Genomic DNA, 19,053 nt, shown 5'->3' with positions numbered 1-19,053 from the left:
TGATATATGAATTAGTGATGAGTGTCTAGCTTTTGGGGTGTATAGTGTATGTGCTTGAATTGGTGATAGGTATGTATGTACGTAGGCTGGTTTGGATGTGTGTGTGTGCCTGAGCTGGTAGTGTGTGTGTGTGTATGCACCTAATTGATTTGTGGGTTTGTAAATAGTGCAATATTGAGATCCTGAGAGTTGGCCTGACCCCACAGGGCTACAAAACATTGTAAAAAAGTCACTCCTCCAGTTGATATCACCCTACCAACCAGCGGTATAAAGGGAGCTGCTTCTATGGGGAAAAACCAAGGTTACGGCTTTGCCTCTACCAGCCAGTTCTTGAAGATCCTTCCCCGTGCAATAACGTATCAAAAAGGGGTCGGCAATGTTTTTGGGCAGAGTACGAAAAAAAACAACCTCAACCTCGACTTGCAAGATGTTGATGCGCCAGGGAGGATGGTGGGGGAGCCGCAAGGGGCCTGATTCCTGTTAAGACAATGCAGCCCCGGCCCCTTCCCATTATCTGCTCCAAGGCCTGTGTGCCAAGCAAAATGCCTTCATGTGCCATGCTCTGGCACCTGTGCCAGGGGTTGCCTACCCCTCAAATAGTTTTATTTTAAAAAAAAAAGTATCCTGTGAGGTCAGATGTAATACAAAGTTAATGCTAGGTTAAAAAAAAAAAAAAAATCTTTAACAGAATCTAAGAACTATGGGAAAGGTCTCCTGGAATATTTGTTCATTAAACCACCAAACTAAGTACCATTTCATATTAACAAGCAAGATTCCCTTGCTCTCAGCATCAGCAAAGCCAATTGCAGCAGGGACAGGGAAAACAACTGGATGCATAATGAAATGGCTGAATCTGTGCATGCTTTCTGTGCAAACTGCATGACAGATGGTGAATGCTAACAGACTCATCTGCCCTCCTCTCAACCCAGTTTATGGTGTTGTATGTAATATAGGACATCTGCTTTGTTTTATTATGAGGTTGGAACTGACAGACCTCCACAGACAAAGCAGCTCGCTGGGAGGCTATTGACCAAAATGACACATCATAGGAAATGTCCCTACTGCTCAAGCTTCCTCCAAAGAGAGGCTGCAATGCTCCAACCTACAACTGTCATGCCAGCACACAGGCAACATGGCACTGACACCAGCAATTCACTTTTCTTCCCGTGCCTCAGTTTCCCCATTGCCATGCAGCCTGGAGCCTGGAATTCTCCCAGGAGTGTCGGGGAGTTTAGCACACAACCACTGCTGAAATTCAACTGCAGAAGCAAAAGAGCTTAATACGTTCTGACGTCCATGGATGAAGGCTCCTAGGCAGAGGGCTTATCCTTGCTACTAAAGAAAGCAGAGGAGAAACAACAACAAGGCTCAGACTAACCTTTGGTCCTTCACTGCTGTTCTGGCCAGGCAGACCGATCTGTCCTTCCTCCCCCTAGAAGAGCAAAGAAGCAGCATTATGTCAGTAAATCCTTTGGTAACTATTCTGTAATTTATCATAGGGAGTTTACTGCCTGCAAGACAGTGCTTAGATTAGTTGTTACTTGAGCTAGATCCAATTGGTGCCTGGAGATTTTGCTTTTCTCTCTATGCCCTCCCCCTGCACCCAATACAGCTCTCAAGGGACAACCACTTATACTATATTTAAGCAAAAAGAAACCCTCCAGATAAATCCCCCTGCTGGACTAGGTCTCCCTTGCTTTATCACCATGATCGCACATCTCTTGCACATCAAGTGGAGATCAGAGCCCTTCAGAGAATGGGTCTGGGCTTATTTGCTAATTATGCTGGCATAGGGCCCAAGGCAATAACTCAAGTATATTGATGCGTGGGGCTGTTCATGTATAGCGTGAACAAAAACAGAGCCCCCTGCTCCTCCGTGCCTCTGACGGAAAGACCTGACATGGGAACAGTTTAGCTCTGCATTTATCCAAGGGAGGAACAGAGAAAAAAACCCAGAAGTAGGCAACTCTTGGTACAGGCGCCAGAACGTGGCATCTTGTTTGGCGCACACACCTTGGGGCAGATGGTGGAGAAGGGGCTAGGACTACAGCGCCACAACAAGGACTGGGTGCCTTGCGGCTCCCCTGTCACCTGCCCCTGGCACACCAACATCTTACAAGGCAAGGTTGCAGGTGTTTTTTGACACTGCTCAAAAATGTTGCTGACCCCTGGAACAAATCCTCCAGTGTTTCATTTTGTAAAACCATGAACCTTGCTAGAGCAAACAAGCTAAGTGGAACCTGCTGATTCATTGCAATCACCTGGATCATTAATTCAGTCTCCTGGCAACAAAACTGATTCAAGAGGATTCTTAAGAGCTGCCCCAGGTGCCCTCTGAGCAGCACACAAAGCCAGGGAGCCTCACTCAGTGGTGAGGGGTTGTCACAGAATACCACACACAGCTCCTATCTGTAAGTCAGGGTAGTTTCCAGACGGGGTGTGCTGCAAACTAAGCTGGAAAGGGCACTGGGTAGTGAGGACATAGCGTGCGAGTAATTATTCCCTGTGCAGTGAACAAGGAGGGGTCCTACACCCAGTCTGAACGGCTAATATGCTATCAGGGCCCAATCAGGCATCCACAGTAAGGCACAACCTGCTTCCTGCCAAAAATGAAACGCTGTTTGTTTCAGAGAGCATGGTTTGTCAGGAAGGAAAGGGGGAGGCAAAGAGAAAATAATCCCCACTTCTCTTTACTTTCCATGTGTGCTTGGCCCCAGCAGAGATCAAATGCTCAGCAAGGATTCAATGGTATGGTAAACACTTCAGCTTTGGTACAGCCCTGGAGCTCAGCACTGAATCTGCATTGCATGACAGGCATTTCTGAAATCTTCCTTCTTGAAAACCCCCTGGCTTGGATCTTTTCCAAGCTGAGATGGCTTGTACCTGACCAGCATGGCAGGCCAGAGACAGGAGATTGAGTCCCCTGGCTTACTCCGAGAGGGCGTGAGCATTCCCACCTCCTTAATTGTTAACATCATCCCAGTTGCAGCATTTTTCTTTCCAGTGGTAGAAAGCCAGAAAAAAGCCCAGAATGGCTCTCAGCTGCAGGTTGATGGGCTGGCAGTTTGCAAACAATCTGAAAGCCTCACAAACAGAGCAACCAGCAGATCTGAGCCACCAAAGACAACCAGCACACAGACTCATACGAGCCCCACACGATCCAAGGAAAATTGTTTTTAATATCCAGTGGTTGCCTCCCCTTTGGCTAGTTTTGCTTAGCACGGCAGTGCCAGTGCATCATTTAATTGCCTGGCTAATTTAGAATCCACTGCAGAGGCAGCAACTGGAAAATTTCAGGGCAATTTGGACCACGTTACTTGCTGGTATAAACTGGTGCAAATTGCCTCAACTCCCCTGACCCTGCCTGTGTACCCCAACAGAGAATCTAGCCTTAATTTCTACCTGCCCTGTTATCTGATATGGAGGTTGCAGCGCCAACAGAATAGGTAGCCCTCCTTGTATAGTATCTGAGTACCATTGCTTCTCTCGTGTGTGTGCGTGCAAGTCCCTTAGCTTCTCATTTGCAGTTCCCTTGCATTTCTGCCCTGGTGAAATGTCACCCAGTTGGAAGGAAATGATGGCACGGGCTCAAGGTTTTGCCAGCAGCCATCAGGATGGGCAAGGAAACTGTCCGTCGGTTCTCTTCTCCACTCCTTCAGGGTTAGGGAAACTTAGGGCAGAGGTAGCGATTAGCCACTAGAAAGTTCACTGCTGTAGAATTTGCCTGGGTTGTAAAACAAATAGCAACAGTTTCTTTTCTTAGCAGGACAGTTCATAATGATTCACCATTAGAGGGAGCCCTTACATCACACATTTCTCATCAGGGTGTGCCTTAAGAGGCAGGGCCTGGAGCACCAGGATGCTCTGAACTGTAGTGCATGGATATATATGCATCCATTGCCTGCAAAAGAGGCAGATGTGGAGAAGTGGAGGTGGGCAGAACCCAAAGGGAGTTCTGCTTTCTCCTAGGTAAGTAAAGGTGGGGGGAGAGAGACATGGTAAAAGGCAAGAATGATTCCCCGCGAGCCAGGAAGCTGTAATAAGGGGATGAGGATTATAGGGGTGGGGAGTCAGCTGGAAAAGGGTGACTGGGTGCAGAAAATAAGTAGGAGCTAGGAGGGAGAGAATGCTCTGTGCAAGGGAAGTGGGAGGAGGCAGTGGGAGGAGAGACAGTGAGAGGTGATGGGAGGGAAAGAAGCTAAGGAAGTACAGGTTGGATGAATGGACTGTAAGGTGGATGGAAAAATGGCTGGATCATTGGGCTCAAAGGGTTGCAATCAGTGGCTCAATGTCTAGTTTGCAGCCAGCGTCAAGTGGAGTGCCCCCAGGGTCAGTCCTGGGGCCTGTCCTGTTCAACGAATTCATCAGCAACCTGGAAGATGGGCCGGAGTGCACCCTCAGCGAGTTCGAAGATGACAGCAAGCTGCGGGAGTCATAGAAATGCTGTAGATTAGGGCTAGGATTCGGAGAGATCTTGACAAATTGGAGGATTGGACCAAAAGAAATCTCATGAGATTCATTAAGGACAAGAGAAAAGTCCTGCACTTAGGATGGAAAAATCCCATGGGCCGGTACAGGCTGGGGGCTGACTGGCTGGGCAGCAGCATTGCAGACAAGGACCTGGGGGTTACTGTGGGCAATGAGCTGAATATGAGCCAACAGTGACCTTGTTGCGAAAAGCTAACAGTATACTGGGCTGCATTGTTAGGAGTGTCACCAAAAGATTGAGAGAAGTGACTATTCTCTTTTATTTGGCACTGGTGAGGCCACAACTGGAGTGCTGTGTCCAGTTTTGGGGCCCCCACTACAGGAAGGACATGGATAAATTGGAGCGGATTCAGTGGAGGACAATGACAATGGTTAGGGGGCTGGGGCTCACAACTTACAAGGAGAGGCTGAGGAAACGGGGCGTATTTAGTCTGGAAAAGAGAAGACTGGTGGGGGGGATTTAATAGCAGCCTGAAGGAGGGTTCAAAAGAGGATGGAGCTGGACTGTTCTCAGTGGTGGGAGATGACAGAACAAGGAGCAACGGTCTCAAGTTGCAGCAAGGGAAGTTTAGGTTCGATATTAGGACGAACTCTCCCAAGGAGGGCAGTGAAGCACTGGAACAGGTTACACAGAGAGGTGGTGGGATCTCCATTCTTGGAGGATTTTAAGACCCAGCTAGACAAACCCTTGGCTGGGATGATGTAGTTGGGGCTAATCCAGCTCTGAACAGGGGTTGGACTAGATGTGACCTCCTGAGGTCCCTTCAACCCTCATTTTCTATGAGTCTAAGGAGCAGTTGAAAGATTCGGGGGACAGGCAGGAGAGACATTTGGACGAGAGCAGAATTGAAATACAATGGAGATTCCTAACCAGACAGGGGGCCGTGGGATGGACACAACGGACTGAGGGAGTGGTAGGAAGGAGGAATGGGTGGGGGCAAGTCTGCAGCATTTGAATCTGGAAGTGCAGCGAGGATTTCTGACTGGATCCTTGCTGCTGATCGGCGGCCCAAAGGCACGTACAGCAGCAGCAGCCTGAACAAGCTCACACCACCGTGGAGCAAAGACTTAGCAGAGGCACACACATAATACAAGGAGGGACTCCTGAATGGACACACACCTCAAACACCATCCTCCATGAGTTGCTCGGCTTCCACTCCGTTTCAGTGTGGCATTAGGCCTGCTTGGTGCCTCTGTGCGACTCACACCTGCGCTATGACTGCTCATCTCCCCAAAGAAAGAGGCATTGAGTCCCAAACACTCTCTCAGTGCAGTATATGGGGGCTAAGGTACAGACCTCATCAGCCCCCACCCACTGCACTCCACCCAACAGCACATACAGCTGCTGAGAAATCACAGACACAGGACAAGGGATTTTGCCAGCCCGCCTCTCTCAGGAAACCAGTGTGAAAAGGGAGAGGGCAATAAAGCAATTCTGAGGGCTTAGGGAAAGACAGAGACAGGAAAATGGATCATCATGCAGATTCATTAGCCACCGACTACAACAGCCAGGGATCAGACACTGTTCTCCAAGGTAAATGTCAAGGCAGGGAGAAGACAATGCTTCCTGGGTATTTTCTGTTTCATGCAGTGCTGCCGGCATTTTCTCACAGAACATTTAACATCTAGAGAAGCAAAAAATCCTTACATCAGGTCCTTGGAGCCCCGCCAGCCCTCTGGGTCCAGGGAACCCTGGCAAACCAATTTGACCTCGAATTCCTGGGGGGCCTTTTGTCCCCAGCAGCCCTCGTGCCCCCTGGAAACAGAAAGACACGGAGATGTCATGGACAGCCAGCAGGGACTACAATGAAAACGAAGTAGAGAGCGTGCATTATTACGATTTTTGGTTGTAGCTGTATTGGTCTAAGGACAAAGGCAGACAAGGTTCCTTGAGTAAATGTGATATCTTTTATTAGACCAACGAATTAGTTGGAAAAATCATTCTTTGCAAGCTTTCAGGCACAAACACCCTTCTTCAGGCACAGGGTGAGCACACAAAGCAATGGCATACTCTCTCTGTGCCTGAAGACGGGTGTTTGTACCCGAAAGCTTGCAAAGAACAATTTTTCCAACTAATTCATTGGCTTAATAAAAGATATCAAATTTACCCAAAGAACCTTGTCTGCATTGTTAGGGGGCACTTGGGGTGACCCCATCCCAGCTTCTCTCACTCCTCTGTGGTTTCCCCTCCCCCTTCATAGGACCTTTTCCCTCCTCTTCTGGAGATCCCGTCTTCTTTTACTGCCAGGTCTCTGGCAATGAGGAGTTATTCTGGAGGGCAGGTCCATGTTCCCCAATCAGCTCTTTACACATGGGATTCTGAAGCCTATTGCTTTCAGAGGAAGGCATTTGCTTTGCATGCCATCAGTTAAGCAGTAGGTTAGAGCAGGGAATCCTCTGTTATTAAGGGCCCAAGATGGCCTAAAGTAGGTTTATGGTGGTCTAGTACCACATCCCACCTCTCTGCCCTCCTAAGCCAGTGGGGAACAGACAGAGCATCACTTCTTTCCATCCATCAGGTTCATCGAAATGGAGCTAGGGTAACAAAACCCTTTTAGAGGCAAGAAAAACATTGTAAGAGATAGGTCACTAGGCTGAGATCCCTGCTCAGCCATGGACGTCCTGTAGGACTTTGGGTTTGACACTTAATTTCCCCTGTGCCTCCGTTCCCCATCTCTACAATAGGGATGAGGTTTCCCTATGTCAGAGGGAAGAGAAATAAAAGCTCTTTCTTTTGCTCTGCGAGATGCTAGATTACCTTGCCTCACTGAGTAGGATTTTCTTCTTATCAGTCTCCTCCACAGGGATGAAAACATTTATGAGACACAGGAACTTATCCTAGTTCAAAGGGCATTGCAGTGAAGGTCTTTAGTGAGTCTAATTATTGGTTATTTATTTTTCACAAGCCGGCACAGTGCGGTCCAAACCCAAAATGGGGATGTCCCGACCACAAGAACTCTCCCTCTTCATACCAGTGAAATGCAACCAGACCAACATGCTTCAACATAAAACAGGAATGCATTTGAATAGCAAGAGAGAATGGAAAGGCCACAGAAATTCCCCTTTTTCCAAACTAGTGATGGGATGTACTGTACCTTGTTGCCTTTGGCTCCTATGTCCCCTTCTGCTCCATCTGGACCTCCGCTACCCTGCAATATAATAGTGAAGAGTGACAGAACTAGGATGCTCTTCATGGTGGAGCAGCACTGCAATCTGATTTCAGTATTGGAGGAGGAGCTGGCACCAGCTATAATTGAGAGTTCATTTCTGGTGGGTCTTTCCACACCTTGGAAGAGAAAACACTGGCCAGAGGCTGCACTGCAATTCCATACGCTAAATGAAAGTCTGAACTTTAGCCCTACTATGGGTTGCTCTTGCAAGGTGATGGAGTTTGTGGTTTAGAGCAGAGGCAAAAAAAATCCACTACTTAGATGAGGAAGAAGGATTCTGCACTGTTATTAACAAATATCAAAGCCACTTTCTATTTGTTTTATGTAGGGCGCTCCAATTTTTCATTTTGTGAATTTAGGCTACCAGCTTCTACAGGGGTTTTCAGACATCTAAATACCTTTGAGGACATGGACCTTCATTGTCATAAAAACACACAGACCATCAGCATTGGCTTGGGAGAAATAGGAGTTATGTAAATACTGGGGAAACCTCCCAAAAGAGAAACACCTTCCTGAGTTCAATGCTGATACACAGCAAGGCTGCTATACCAGCTCTGGGCTCCACCAAGCCTCAACTGCAAGTTGTGGTCAGCTGTGTCAGATTGCATGGAGTTTGTGCCATGCACAATGGGAGCTAATTGTGACCCCCCTACAGGAAAGGATAGGAATTCAAAGCTCTAAAAGGTCAGTGTCTTACCCCTCCACGTCACAGAGCTTCCCCCAAACCACAGTTAGCCGAAATATTCCCCAGACTATAGCCAAGAGCACCTAAGAGTGCTGATGACTACTGTCCTGGCTAAACTTGAACACAAATTGTACTTTCCCCAACACCAAGCATCCTTCCTGTCTAACCGTCCTTCTCCCATTAGGAGGGAGACAGGACAGCTGGGTTATATTTCCAAATTCACTATGGGAGATTTTGGGTGAGTTACTACACTCAACTGCATCTATACAACAGGGGCGATATGTCAATATGGGGGAAAAGGAGCCAGGGGCAGGGCACCCCAACTGATATAACCTTGTGAAATGGCCTTGTTTTCTCTGATGGGTGACTATAATCCAACTCCCAGGTTTTGTGCCATCCTGAGTATATTCAGTGTGTGCAGACGTGGAGTAAAGGTATCTTTTTGCCACCCGTTAATATACCTGAAAGCTACTAACAATCTTTCTTAGCATTTTTCCTCATATGGGTTACCACATGAGTTGACTTGTGCTAAGCAGACACCCCCCTCCTTGCCTCCCTCAGGTAAATGTAGCAAAACTCCTTCTGTCTTCCCTAGCTCAGATCATTTCAAAGGGCCACAAAAGTGACTTTCTAGTTTTTCCCCCAAATCAACGCCATTTAAGATTTCAGATGCTGACAAGACTAAACTCTGATACAGAAGGCTGAGCTTCCAGCAACTCTGTAGCATGTCAAATTGCTGTGACAAGACTTTCCAATATGATCAGAACCAGAATCATGGGGTTTAATTGCATTATGGAGGTGCAGAGACTTACCTGCTCCCCTGAGAGTCCCTTTGGACCTGGCATTCCAATCAAGCCCTAAAGAGAGACATCAAGCTAGAGTTAAAAAGGAGCAAGAGATGAAAACACATGCAGACCTTCAAACACTCCCACACTAAAAGGCATACGGCAGCAAAGAAGCATTTGAACTTCATGATCAATGGGGAAACACCAGTCTAATTTGTAGTGCCCTTGTGGCTGATGCCTTAGCAAGGATTTACTCCCCAGGAGGAAGTAGCACCGGGAAACTATTAGCAAAGGGAGCCATCCTTTAACCCAGGCTGACGTTCACATGGCTTTCCCATATCAGATGCCTGTCAAGTTCAAGCTTTGATCCACTGATGAAAGAGATAAGGAGAAACAGAGAGGAAAATGTTTCTCTAAACAGTACCTTACCACCCCCTCAGCTAGGCTAATTCATTAGCAATCCGAAGGAGGCCTTGAAAAATAAAAGTCAGAAGAGTTTTGTTTTTCCCCCCCCATTTCTTTCATCAAGTGCACAAGCGAGCGGGTTCCCAGGTACGAGCACTCTGCTGAACTAACATCTTGGGAAATGTTACAGCCTGGAGCAGGCATATTTGTCTGAGTAACTGGGTGTTTGGGCTAATTTCTGACAATCAGCACAGCCAGACCATGAGGGCAGGCTAATTCTCTTTATGCAAGAACTTGGTGACCTTTGTATCTCTAGGCCTTGCAATCATTTACAGAGCTTAGCCTCATCACACCCTGCAGAGAAAAGCAGCATTATCCCCACCTTACAAAGAAGCAACTGTGAAGCACAATAGCTTAGAGGATGGGTCAAAGGTCACAAAGTTTGTGGATGAACTAGGAACTGAACTAAAAAATGACTCTAAAAATTACTCTCTGCTTTGCGTATTAGGACAGTGGTACAACCTCTGACTGGCGGACCAGATCCACCTCTTAGAGCCATGTCATCTGGCCCAGAGGGATCTCCTCCATGGACTCTGAGATATAACAGTGGGGGAGAGGTGGCAATGAACACTGCCACCCCTCCTCCACCCCAAATTTCCAATTCCCATGGATCAGATTAAATTGCTGTGCAGGTGGGGCCCAATCCAGTGCACAGGGCTGAGGCCACATCTAGGCTGGCCCCAGCTAGGCCAGCCAGGCCAGGCCCATGGACCAGATCTTACCTGCAGATGGACCTCACACCACTCATCCGGCCCACAGGGCCAGAAGATTGGGCACAACTGTATTAGAATACACCTATCTGACCAGGCAGTGGATTATGGAAGTCCCAAACACCGAGATACAGCTTTAACTTAGTCCCTGAGAGCAGCCACAAACTACTACTACTAGCGAACACTGTCTGATTTGGTGAAAGGTGAGATAGGGAGCAGGCTTTGGGGCAAGTTAGCAGCAAGACCTATTCTGCCACCCTGGTAACTGGTACCCTTTGGGAAAAGAAGCACTGAACCAGACATGCTTGGGAAAGTCAGACAGGGCCACTTCTCGTAACACACCAGTGGAAAGGAGGCATCAGCAAAGACTTGGCCTTTGACTTTCCTCTTGAAATGGGAATGTAAGATGCTGAGTCTCCTCTACCACAAGTGGAGTACTCTGGGAACATGCAACATGTCCATGTAATGGGGAAAGCCAGATTGTTTCACTTTGTGCCATCGATGCAGTAGGCAGGAATACACATGGTCTAGAGAGTTCTCACAGAGGGGTGGCCAAACTCCAGCAAGAAAGGCAAGAATTGGGTTTAAGGGAAAACCCCACAAGGATGTTCACTCCTTTCACTCCTGTGCAATACATGTCAGGTAACTGCAAGCTGGAAGAACAGAGCATACAGTGCTCATTATGCTCAACTGCTCGCCTCGTCAGTAAGCTCTCTCAAAAAAAACCAGGGCTGTTTACATTCATGTAAGACTTACCATGGATACTAAAAAAATCATGGACTAAATACAGACATTGGATTTACGACACATTCTAACCTGCCTGGCATTGGACTCCCCAGGTACCTCCTCACTATTCATCTCCCTTCTCTCCCCCCTACCCAGCCTGTCTCTTACCCATTGACTCCTCAAGCTACATCTTCACTGACTGCCCATCTTGTATGCAGACCAGCCCGGCCTCTGGCTTCTTTACTTTTCATTCCACCCAGGAAGAGCCACACACCAACTGCAGAAACTTCCTTAGTCTGATGAATGGTTTTTGAACCCAAAAGCTTGCTTAAAATTTTTTTTCCCCAGTTATTTAAGTTGGTCTAATAAAAGATATCAGATTCACCCAAAGAACCTTGTCAAACTTACCATGGGGCCTTCTTGTCCCTGCTCTCCTCTTAGCCCAGGAGGACCAGCTTCTCCCTGCAACAGAACTATGTATATTAAAAAGGCTCAATGAAAAAGCTGTCCCGCTGTTAATTAGTCCATCAAGGTTGACTTACTAAGAGGTAACAGGCCTCAACCCCAAGAAATCTAAACCGAATGACAAAAATCAAGGGGAAGCTGTGTAGGGTGAGTAAAATACAAAGAAAGAAAAGGAACGGAAGGGAAGGGCAGGGAGCACGTGAGGCTTCCAAAAGGGCAAGTTCTTATTTCAATGACAGAAATGTTGTTACATCTTTATATTGCCCAGTTTGCAGTCAGGAATGTTTGGTCTGCTCTAGACTCCCAGGTGCCATACCTCATACAGACAAGGCACAATGCAAGCAGCTACAGGAAAGGAGGTGAGTGGAGAAACCCATATTGAATATGAATAGTCTAAGACTTTCATATACACGGTTTGAGTGAATGAGCTTAGCAGCGGTATCCTGTGGGAGCCAAGTCAGGAAGCCCTATTGCCAAAAAGGCAGATCCTTCTGGCAAGTAGCTTCCAAGACCTGCATCTGAACATTTCTGTATTTAGGTGTTCCCACCAATACCATCACACTTTTACTTCTGCATGTACTATCACTATTGAACCTTCATGGCAAGCTAGCAACCCTTAGTCATGCCAGTGATGAAGGCAGAAGGAGATTGAAGATTTCAGGATTGTGCCAGACCACAATCGAGAAAAGGGCTGAAGAGAGCATCTCTACTCAGGTTAATCTTGGGCTCACCAAAGAAAAGGACCAGAATTAAAGTTGAGAAACCCAATCACTATGTAAGGGGATCATGAAATAACCCCTGCACTGTCTTGGGGTGTTAATGCTAATGCCCATTACCAGAGTTGCTGACTACTTTCCATGTAAAATCAATAGCAATAGCTATTGCCCCTAATGCCCTCCTCTTCTGCTTCAGGGCAAAAGGCAAGGTCTTCTCAGCAGATATCCTTGGCCTTGGAATTCATTCCATCAACAAACAAGCTAAGCTCACAGGGTACAAGGGAAGACTCCACTCTCTGTTTAGGCCAGATGGAGTTTGAGAGCCAGCCTGGACCTCACCCAGTTTAAGATAGAGAAGATAGGCATGTTTTAATTCCTTCAGGGATAAAGATCCATACATTACAGTGATGGGCCCATTATGATGCATGCAACTTCAGCAACCATTACAGGAGATGATTGCAATAGCTGCATGTTTCTGGCCGCTTGATGAGGAAAAGTATTTTAAGACTTTAAAATAGGAAAAAGGAGGGGGAGGAAAAAAAAAAAAAAAAGAAAGACTCTTACAGGGTCTCCTTTAGGACCAGAGGGGCCTTCTATCCCAACTGGACCCTAGAGACAAAGAAAAAGCAAATAAGAAACTAATACAGGCATGGTTCCTTAAAATTAGACTTTAAATGAAACCATGATCTAAAGAAATCCTGTCCTGCCTCCCTGCACTCAGGGTGGAAGCAGCTGTCGTTACAGATCAAGGGCAGCATTTGTTCATGCATCTCAGACTATTACTTTCACACCCAAGTCTGTCTGAATGCCACGTACCCTCAGGCCCTGTGCTCAGTAGTTTATACCCATGAGTAAAGTAGGCTCTTTAGTTGTTTAATCTCATCATCCCTTGCTCCGCCCTCCTACAAGCCTCTCAAGACTTCCACACTAGAAGTGTTTTCACTGAGATTTTCTCCAAGGGAAAGCATCTCAGGTGATGGCCTTCTCTGAGACAAGGGGTAAGTCAGGGCTATAAAACACATAAATACACTCTTTGCGAATATGGACCTAAGTTTTCCTATAGCCCCTTACAGAAACAGGACCTGTCTAGGTGTCCATGTCCACATCAACGACAACAATTTTTCATGTTATCAGTTCATCCTGGATGCTACTTGCTTACATTCAAGTTTTCCTGTGCTCTCACCCCCGACACTGACCCACCTGCCTGGTCTACCACTACTCCCAGGTGTCACTACCTGCCACCACCATTGTAAGTATGGAAGTCAACCTCTTCTATCAGTCTCTTCCTCTCAATGGATTTCCTTCCACACTACCTCGCTGCAAGTCTTTGAACACCACAAATCTGACCCAGTCCTCAGAAGAAGGTGAGGAGAAGTTGCTGGGCATTGCAACGTGTTCTATTACAGCCCCTTCTGGAGACTGGATAACAATCAGTCATCTCTTCATCTTCAATATCATGCCTAATGTCTCAAAGATCACTTTTCATCTAAAGATGCCAAGTACTTTACAGAGGTGCTAAACCACATTATCAACAACCTGCAGGTGGATTTAGCCTGTAAGTTCTTTGGGGCAGGGATTGCCTCTCATTGTGTTTATATATAGCACTACCACAACTGGACCCCAGTTCTGGTTGAAGCCTGTAGGCGTTACTGGAGTATAAGCAGGAATGGAAACAAGCCCCATCTTCGTATGAACACCATGCTCCCTGGCCAAGCTGCCTGATCTAGAGAAAAGAGCAGTGAGCTGAAAGAGCTGGATTTTAATGTTAGTGTCAAAACTGATTCACTGCACGACTGTGGGTAAGTTGCCTCCCATCTCAGTGATTCATAAACATGGGATGGGTAGGGAAGATGAGACAAAAGTGTGACGTGGCCTGCCCAAGGTCAAACTATAAATCCAGTGGTGGTACGGGAAACAGAACTCCTCACTCCCAGGTCAGCATCCTCTTCGCCTCTGCACACTATGGGCACTCCTTCAGGCAGCTGTTAACACGGCCTGGATGATTAGGGCCTTCCAAATTCCCGGCAGGGCACAATACCTAAGGTGAGCAACCCCTTCTCTTAGCAAATCTGATCAGGGGACTCTACATAAGGCATAACTTTGAAACTGCCGTGTTGCCTGCAGCAAGATGATACTACCTCCATGCAGGACGTCAACAAAGAAAGTTTTACCTGTGATCCCCTAGGCCCTGGGGGTCCACGTCTCCCTTGCAGACCTTGTGGTCCCTATAGAAAGAGGACAGGATGATGGCAGGTGACAATCAGCATAGTTGTATTAAAAACCCTGAAATCCAGGTTGGGCGTTTCCAGGAAAGATGAGGTTTTCATTGGAAAATGACTGAATCTGAAATTTGTCAATATGCCAGTTTCAATCAAACTCCCGTCAAGCAAATTTGCTTGGATCCAGGATGGAATTTCTGCCCAAACCAGGAGAGAGAGAGAGAGACCACATCTCTTCACCCCAGTTTACCCTGTCAGGGCACTTACCTCAGATATGGGAAACTCAGGTTAAGTCCTGGATCTGCACTGGAGGTGTGGATCTCTGTGCATTTTTGGGACAAACTTGGAAGGGGTTGTGTTTTGCCCAGGGTGAAATGGGAAAAATATTTGAAATCCCATCAAGCTTGGGTTAGAGGAAAACTCTTCCCTGCTGAGCTCTAATCCCCACCGTCTGATAGAATCTACAATGCTTGCTGCAGTTCGGGCATTCAGGAGATGAACAGAAGTGCTCATGGCATGGGTTGAAGTTGCAAATACTGAGATGGGTAGTTAAATGCCATTAACTCTTTGCAACCCACCCTCTAACCCACTTCCTTGGTTACTGATTAGTGCCAACTATGCTGGTGGATTTTGTACTGTGAGTGCAGGATTTCGTTACTGGGTACACCATTGACTTCTTTTCACAAAGGCCTCCACAGAAACTGCTTTTGTTACAAGGCGAGATTTTAACTTGGAAGGACAAATATTGGCAACATACCTTGGGCCCCTGTGGGCCTGGTAAGCCAGAAGGGCCCATTTCTCCCTACAGACAAAGCAAAAATACACAGATTCATACAAGCAGCACAGAAGGCAAAAGAAAGAGGGGTATAAAATAGCATAAATCATGCGACTTTTCCTGAGGTTGCCCAATACAGACTCACCCGAGAGCCGTTGACTCCTTGCAATCCAACTGGCCCCGGCTGCCCTGGCTCTCCCTACAACAGAGCAGCACAGGTAAATTAATTTCTGAACAATAGTTTCTGAAAATCAGTTTCTGAATAATAATTGTTTCATAATAGGTTCCCTGACTGTTACCCATCAATGAGTTTCACCCTGAAGAGTCTGGCACTCGCTTAAAGCAATGCTGACTAGAAACTTAGGTGGTCATTTTGCCTAAAACTAATGTCTTCATCAAACATAAGTTATTAGGTTCCATAATACAGGAGCTACGGGGTGAACTCTTCTATCTTGTGTTAAATAGGAGGCCAGACAGAGGCCGTGTGTGGCCTTAAAACCTATGAATTGAGTGTTCCTGCAGAAAACTAGAGGGGATTTCCATCAGATCCCAGAGCTGAATACAGCTGTGACCCTCTAGAGGACAGGCCCACAAGCTTTTTCATGGGACCTCCTTTTTGTTCTGGGTCTGCAGAGTAACCTGGCCCAATGGGGACTTGGTTTGTGACTAGAGCTCTGCACCACTATAGCAATACCAATAATAAACAATATTTCACATTGACACAAGATAGTAGAAAGCTCAGAGGATCACCACGAACTTGCATGGCCCACCAGGCCAACAACGTTCAGAGACTAAATCCTATAGCCAACAGCTACCAAAGGAGTGATGTGAAACAAGAGTTTTAACCAAAATTGACACATGCCTGAAGAATGTTTCAAATTCAGTTAGATGCCAGATCTTGATGGAAAAGCACTGCCTCCAAATTGTTCCCATCAGCACAGTGCAGGGGTAACCAACAGACTGCACCTGAGCGAGCCAAGAAATGGCATTCCAGGTACTTCAAAACATGGAATTATATCATATCGAGAACTTACCACTGGTCCAGCTGGCCCCGATGAACCTGTTGAGCCAGTTCCTCCCTGGAACAAGATACAGAGACACCCAAGAGACCAAGGCTATTTTTCTAGACTGCTGCTTTTACCCCTTTGTGCCCTTCTCCATCACTTCACTCTAAGCTGCTTCTCTTCACACTCAAGGCACTTTGTATCATATCCTACTCTATCTTATCCTACCAATTCTTATTCTCTGTTGAGTTTCTCCAGTTGACCCAGGATGCCAGTCTCTGTTTCTCACTCATTGTATTTTCAGACATGCATCTCCATGTTTTCACCCAAACTGCCCACTGGTTTTGCATAAAATGTTTGCAAAGCCATGGAGCAGGCCAGACAGACTGGGGTTTCTCTGCCAGCTTTTATACTCACAAAAGGAAATTAAGGAAGGACTCCTACTGTGGACACTACGACATAATAAGGACCTATGATGCCAGCAGATGAAAAGGGCATGACTGTACCAGAATAGCATTCATATCAGGAAAAGCCAGGCATGGGCATCTGATGCCACCTTAGTCAGGTGGGGCACGTGCTCCCCAACAGACCAGTCAGTGACCGAGGGGAGGGTCCCCTCAGCCAATCTCACCAACAGGGGAAGTCCCTCCCATGGCCAATCATGCCAACCAGGAAGCAGCTGCGGTGCCCCCAGAAGCAGTGGGGGTGCTTCATCTGGTGCTCCCACTCCCCAGCCCATGCTCACGGGGGGGGTGGCCACCAGCGGTCCTGCCTGCCCCCTGCCCGTCACTTAAGCAGGGAGCGTGGCCTGTCAGGGGGTGCACTTGCGCTCCATGCACCCCCTACGTGTTGCCACTGAAGCCAGGTGTAGCCCAACTTAAAAATACAATAGCAAAGCACGGACCAAGACAAAGTAGTTTAGTTGTTTCTTCAAAGGAAGCATGAGGGCATTGATATAAAAAGATGAGCTGCATGAATCTCCTGCATTGCATGACTCGTTATTCCTTGGGGTGTTTGCACTTCAGGTGGCCTCAAGAAGATCAGGTAGATGCAACTGGGCACATATATATGGGAATCAACTGAGATAAATGCAAATCACTCACCTGAGGCCCTGGAGGACCCTGAAACCCTGGTGCACCCTTCACACCCATCATCCCCTAAGAGAGAACGAGAAATCAACATACTGAGGAGAAGATTTGCACTGTCACTCAGCTGCGCTAATTATAATTAGTCCTCTCAAAGCACCACATTCACACACAGCAATGCTTCCAGGTTAGGAGCAAGTCTGTGTGTAGCTGCACGGCATGCTTGAGGGCCCTAAATACAAAGTGGCACAGACCTGACGAAGAATTTCTTCCGTTCAAAAGTTTGTCTAACTATCCCAAACCATGCAATTGGTCCAATAAAGGACCTTACCCATAAACATCCTTGCCACTCACCTAATTCCTAGACCATCATGGCTACAACATCACTCGAACACTACCAAAGCTTGATGTGATAAATTTGGCCTGTGAAAGCCTCCTTTCATTTTATGTGTTTCAAGCAAAGTGGGAACTCAGAGCAAAACAGACAGCCGAAACCAGCAAGCAGGTAGGGAGAAGGTTGTGGGGAAGAGAACGAAGAGAAGGAAACAATCCTAGCAGATAGCTCAAAAGAGGATAAGCCACTTTCTTGGCTGATTTACCTGAGGTCCAGCTGGTCCCAGAAGGCCATTTTCTCCTTTCAGCCCCTAGAACAGCAAATAGTACAAACAGTGACCGAGCAACACAAGAGCAGCTCAATAACACAAGGCACACAGCAGAAAAGAGGGCTAACCTGGAAGGGATGTCTCCTGCCTGTTGCAGGCTTGAACTGGGCCAGAGAGCTCTCAGCAGTGAGAAAACAGTGCTCACTCTTCTTTGGGTGTTTTCTGAGTCTCTCAATGGCAAAGATATAACCTGCAGCCTTTGAACTCGGGCATGCCTGAGAGACGGTTTACTACCCGTCCTCCATATCTGTCCAGCACCTCCTCTGATTTATACTCCTTGCAGTGAAAAGTAGCTACAATTCTCCCTTTTACAGCTTCATCCCCCATTATAGAAGTAGAGAAAGATGGGCACTGCAGGTGGGATACATAGGGAGGATAGTGTTGAGGCAAGCCATGAAGATCCAATAGGGTCTCTATCATGACAATGAGCTAGGTCAGGACATGTGGGATGCACAAGCATGGAAATACAAGGCAAGAATCAAGCTTGTGGTCTGTGTGAGGAGATTATCCAGGTGAGAGAGGAGCAAAAGCCAATGTCTGTGCAGCATGGCAGTAGGTATGCCGGCCAAGGAGGATGCTGGAAGCTTAGGCTTCAAAGACAGTCAGCACCACAGCAGTTAGCAATACTTCTTGCCATGACCTAAGCCCCGTGACATCCCCTTTTTATAGCTCAGAACAAATTTACTCACCTTGGCCCCCTTTCCTCCTTTGTCTCCGGGTGGTCCAGGGTCACCCACAAACCCCTGAAACAGGTACATGGAACACATAAAAACCACAGCAGAGCCCCTCGGAGATGATCGGTCCTCTGACTCAGGGCTGGTAGTTTGACAGCAGTAGGCAGGACTCAAAGCTGGTCCATGAGAGGACGCAGCTTCTCCCAGCGTTAGCAGCTTCAGTGCATTTGAAAACACAAGGCCAGCATAAGTGGTGCAACACAATGCCTCATCTGTCAGAAACCACCTGCAACTGTGGGTATATGGGTTTCTAAATAGATGGGTGAGATAGCAGTTGGTGTGCTGGAATGGTTTTGCCAGCAACTTCCTTATTTAATGGCCCCTGTGGTTTATGCAAATGGCCCGGAGAAGCATCTCCTGCATC

General features: G+C 47.1%; 1 protein-coding gene across 1 annotated transcript in view; it reads right to left on the bottom strand.

The window, feature by feature from the left end:
* The window catches only part of LOC109313841 (collagen alpha-1(I) chain-like), a 152,225-nt gene that overhangs the window by 42,201 nt on the left and 90,971 nt on the right, over window positions 1-19,053 (bottom strand). Inside the window, exons 13-25 of the mRNA XM_019540611.1 lie at window positions 18,645-18,698; window positions 17,893-17,937; window positions 17,312-17,365; window positions 16,239-16,283; window positions 15,350-15,403; window positions 15,187-15,231; window positions 14,382-14,435; window positions 12,775-12,819; window positions 11,438-11,491; window positions 9,156-9,200; window positions 7,584-7,637; window positions 6,137-6,244; window positions 1,379-1,432 (exon numbers count right to left, since the gene is read on the bottom strand). Coding sequence (XP_019396156.1) covers window positions 1,379-1,432; window positions 6,137-6,244; window positions 7,584-7,637; window positions 9,156-9,200; window positions 11,438-11,491; window positions 12,775-12,819; window positions 14,382-14,435; window positions 15,187-15,231; window positions 15,350-15,403; window positions 16,239-16,283; window positions 17,312-17,365; window positions 17,893-17,937; window positions 18,645-18,698 — 711 coding nt within the window. The remainder of the gene's footprint in view (window positions 1-1,378; window positions 1,433-6,136; window positions 6,245-7,583; window positions 7,638-9,155; window positions 9,201-11,437; window positions 11,492-12,774; window positions 12,820-14,381; window positions 14,436-15,186; window positions 15,232-15,349; window positions 15,404-16,238; window positions 16,284-17,311; window positions 17,366-17,892; window positions 17,938-18,644; window positions 18,699-19,053) is intronic.

This window comes from Crocodylus porosus, unplaced genomic scaffold (assembly GCF_001723895.1).
Source record: "Crocodylus porosus isolate Cpor-Errol unplaced genomic scaffold, CroPor_comp1, whole genome shotgun sequence".
Taxonomy (NCBI): domain Eukaryota; kingdom Metazoa; phylum Chordata; order Crocodylia; family Crocodylidae; genus Crocodylus; species Crocodylus porosus.
Note: the sequence above shows the minus strand (reverse complement) of the source record. Positions and strands in the feature narration are given on the sequence as shown.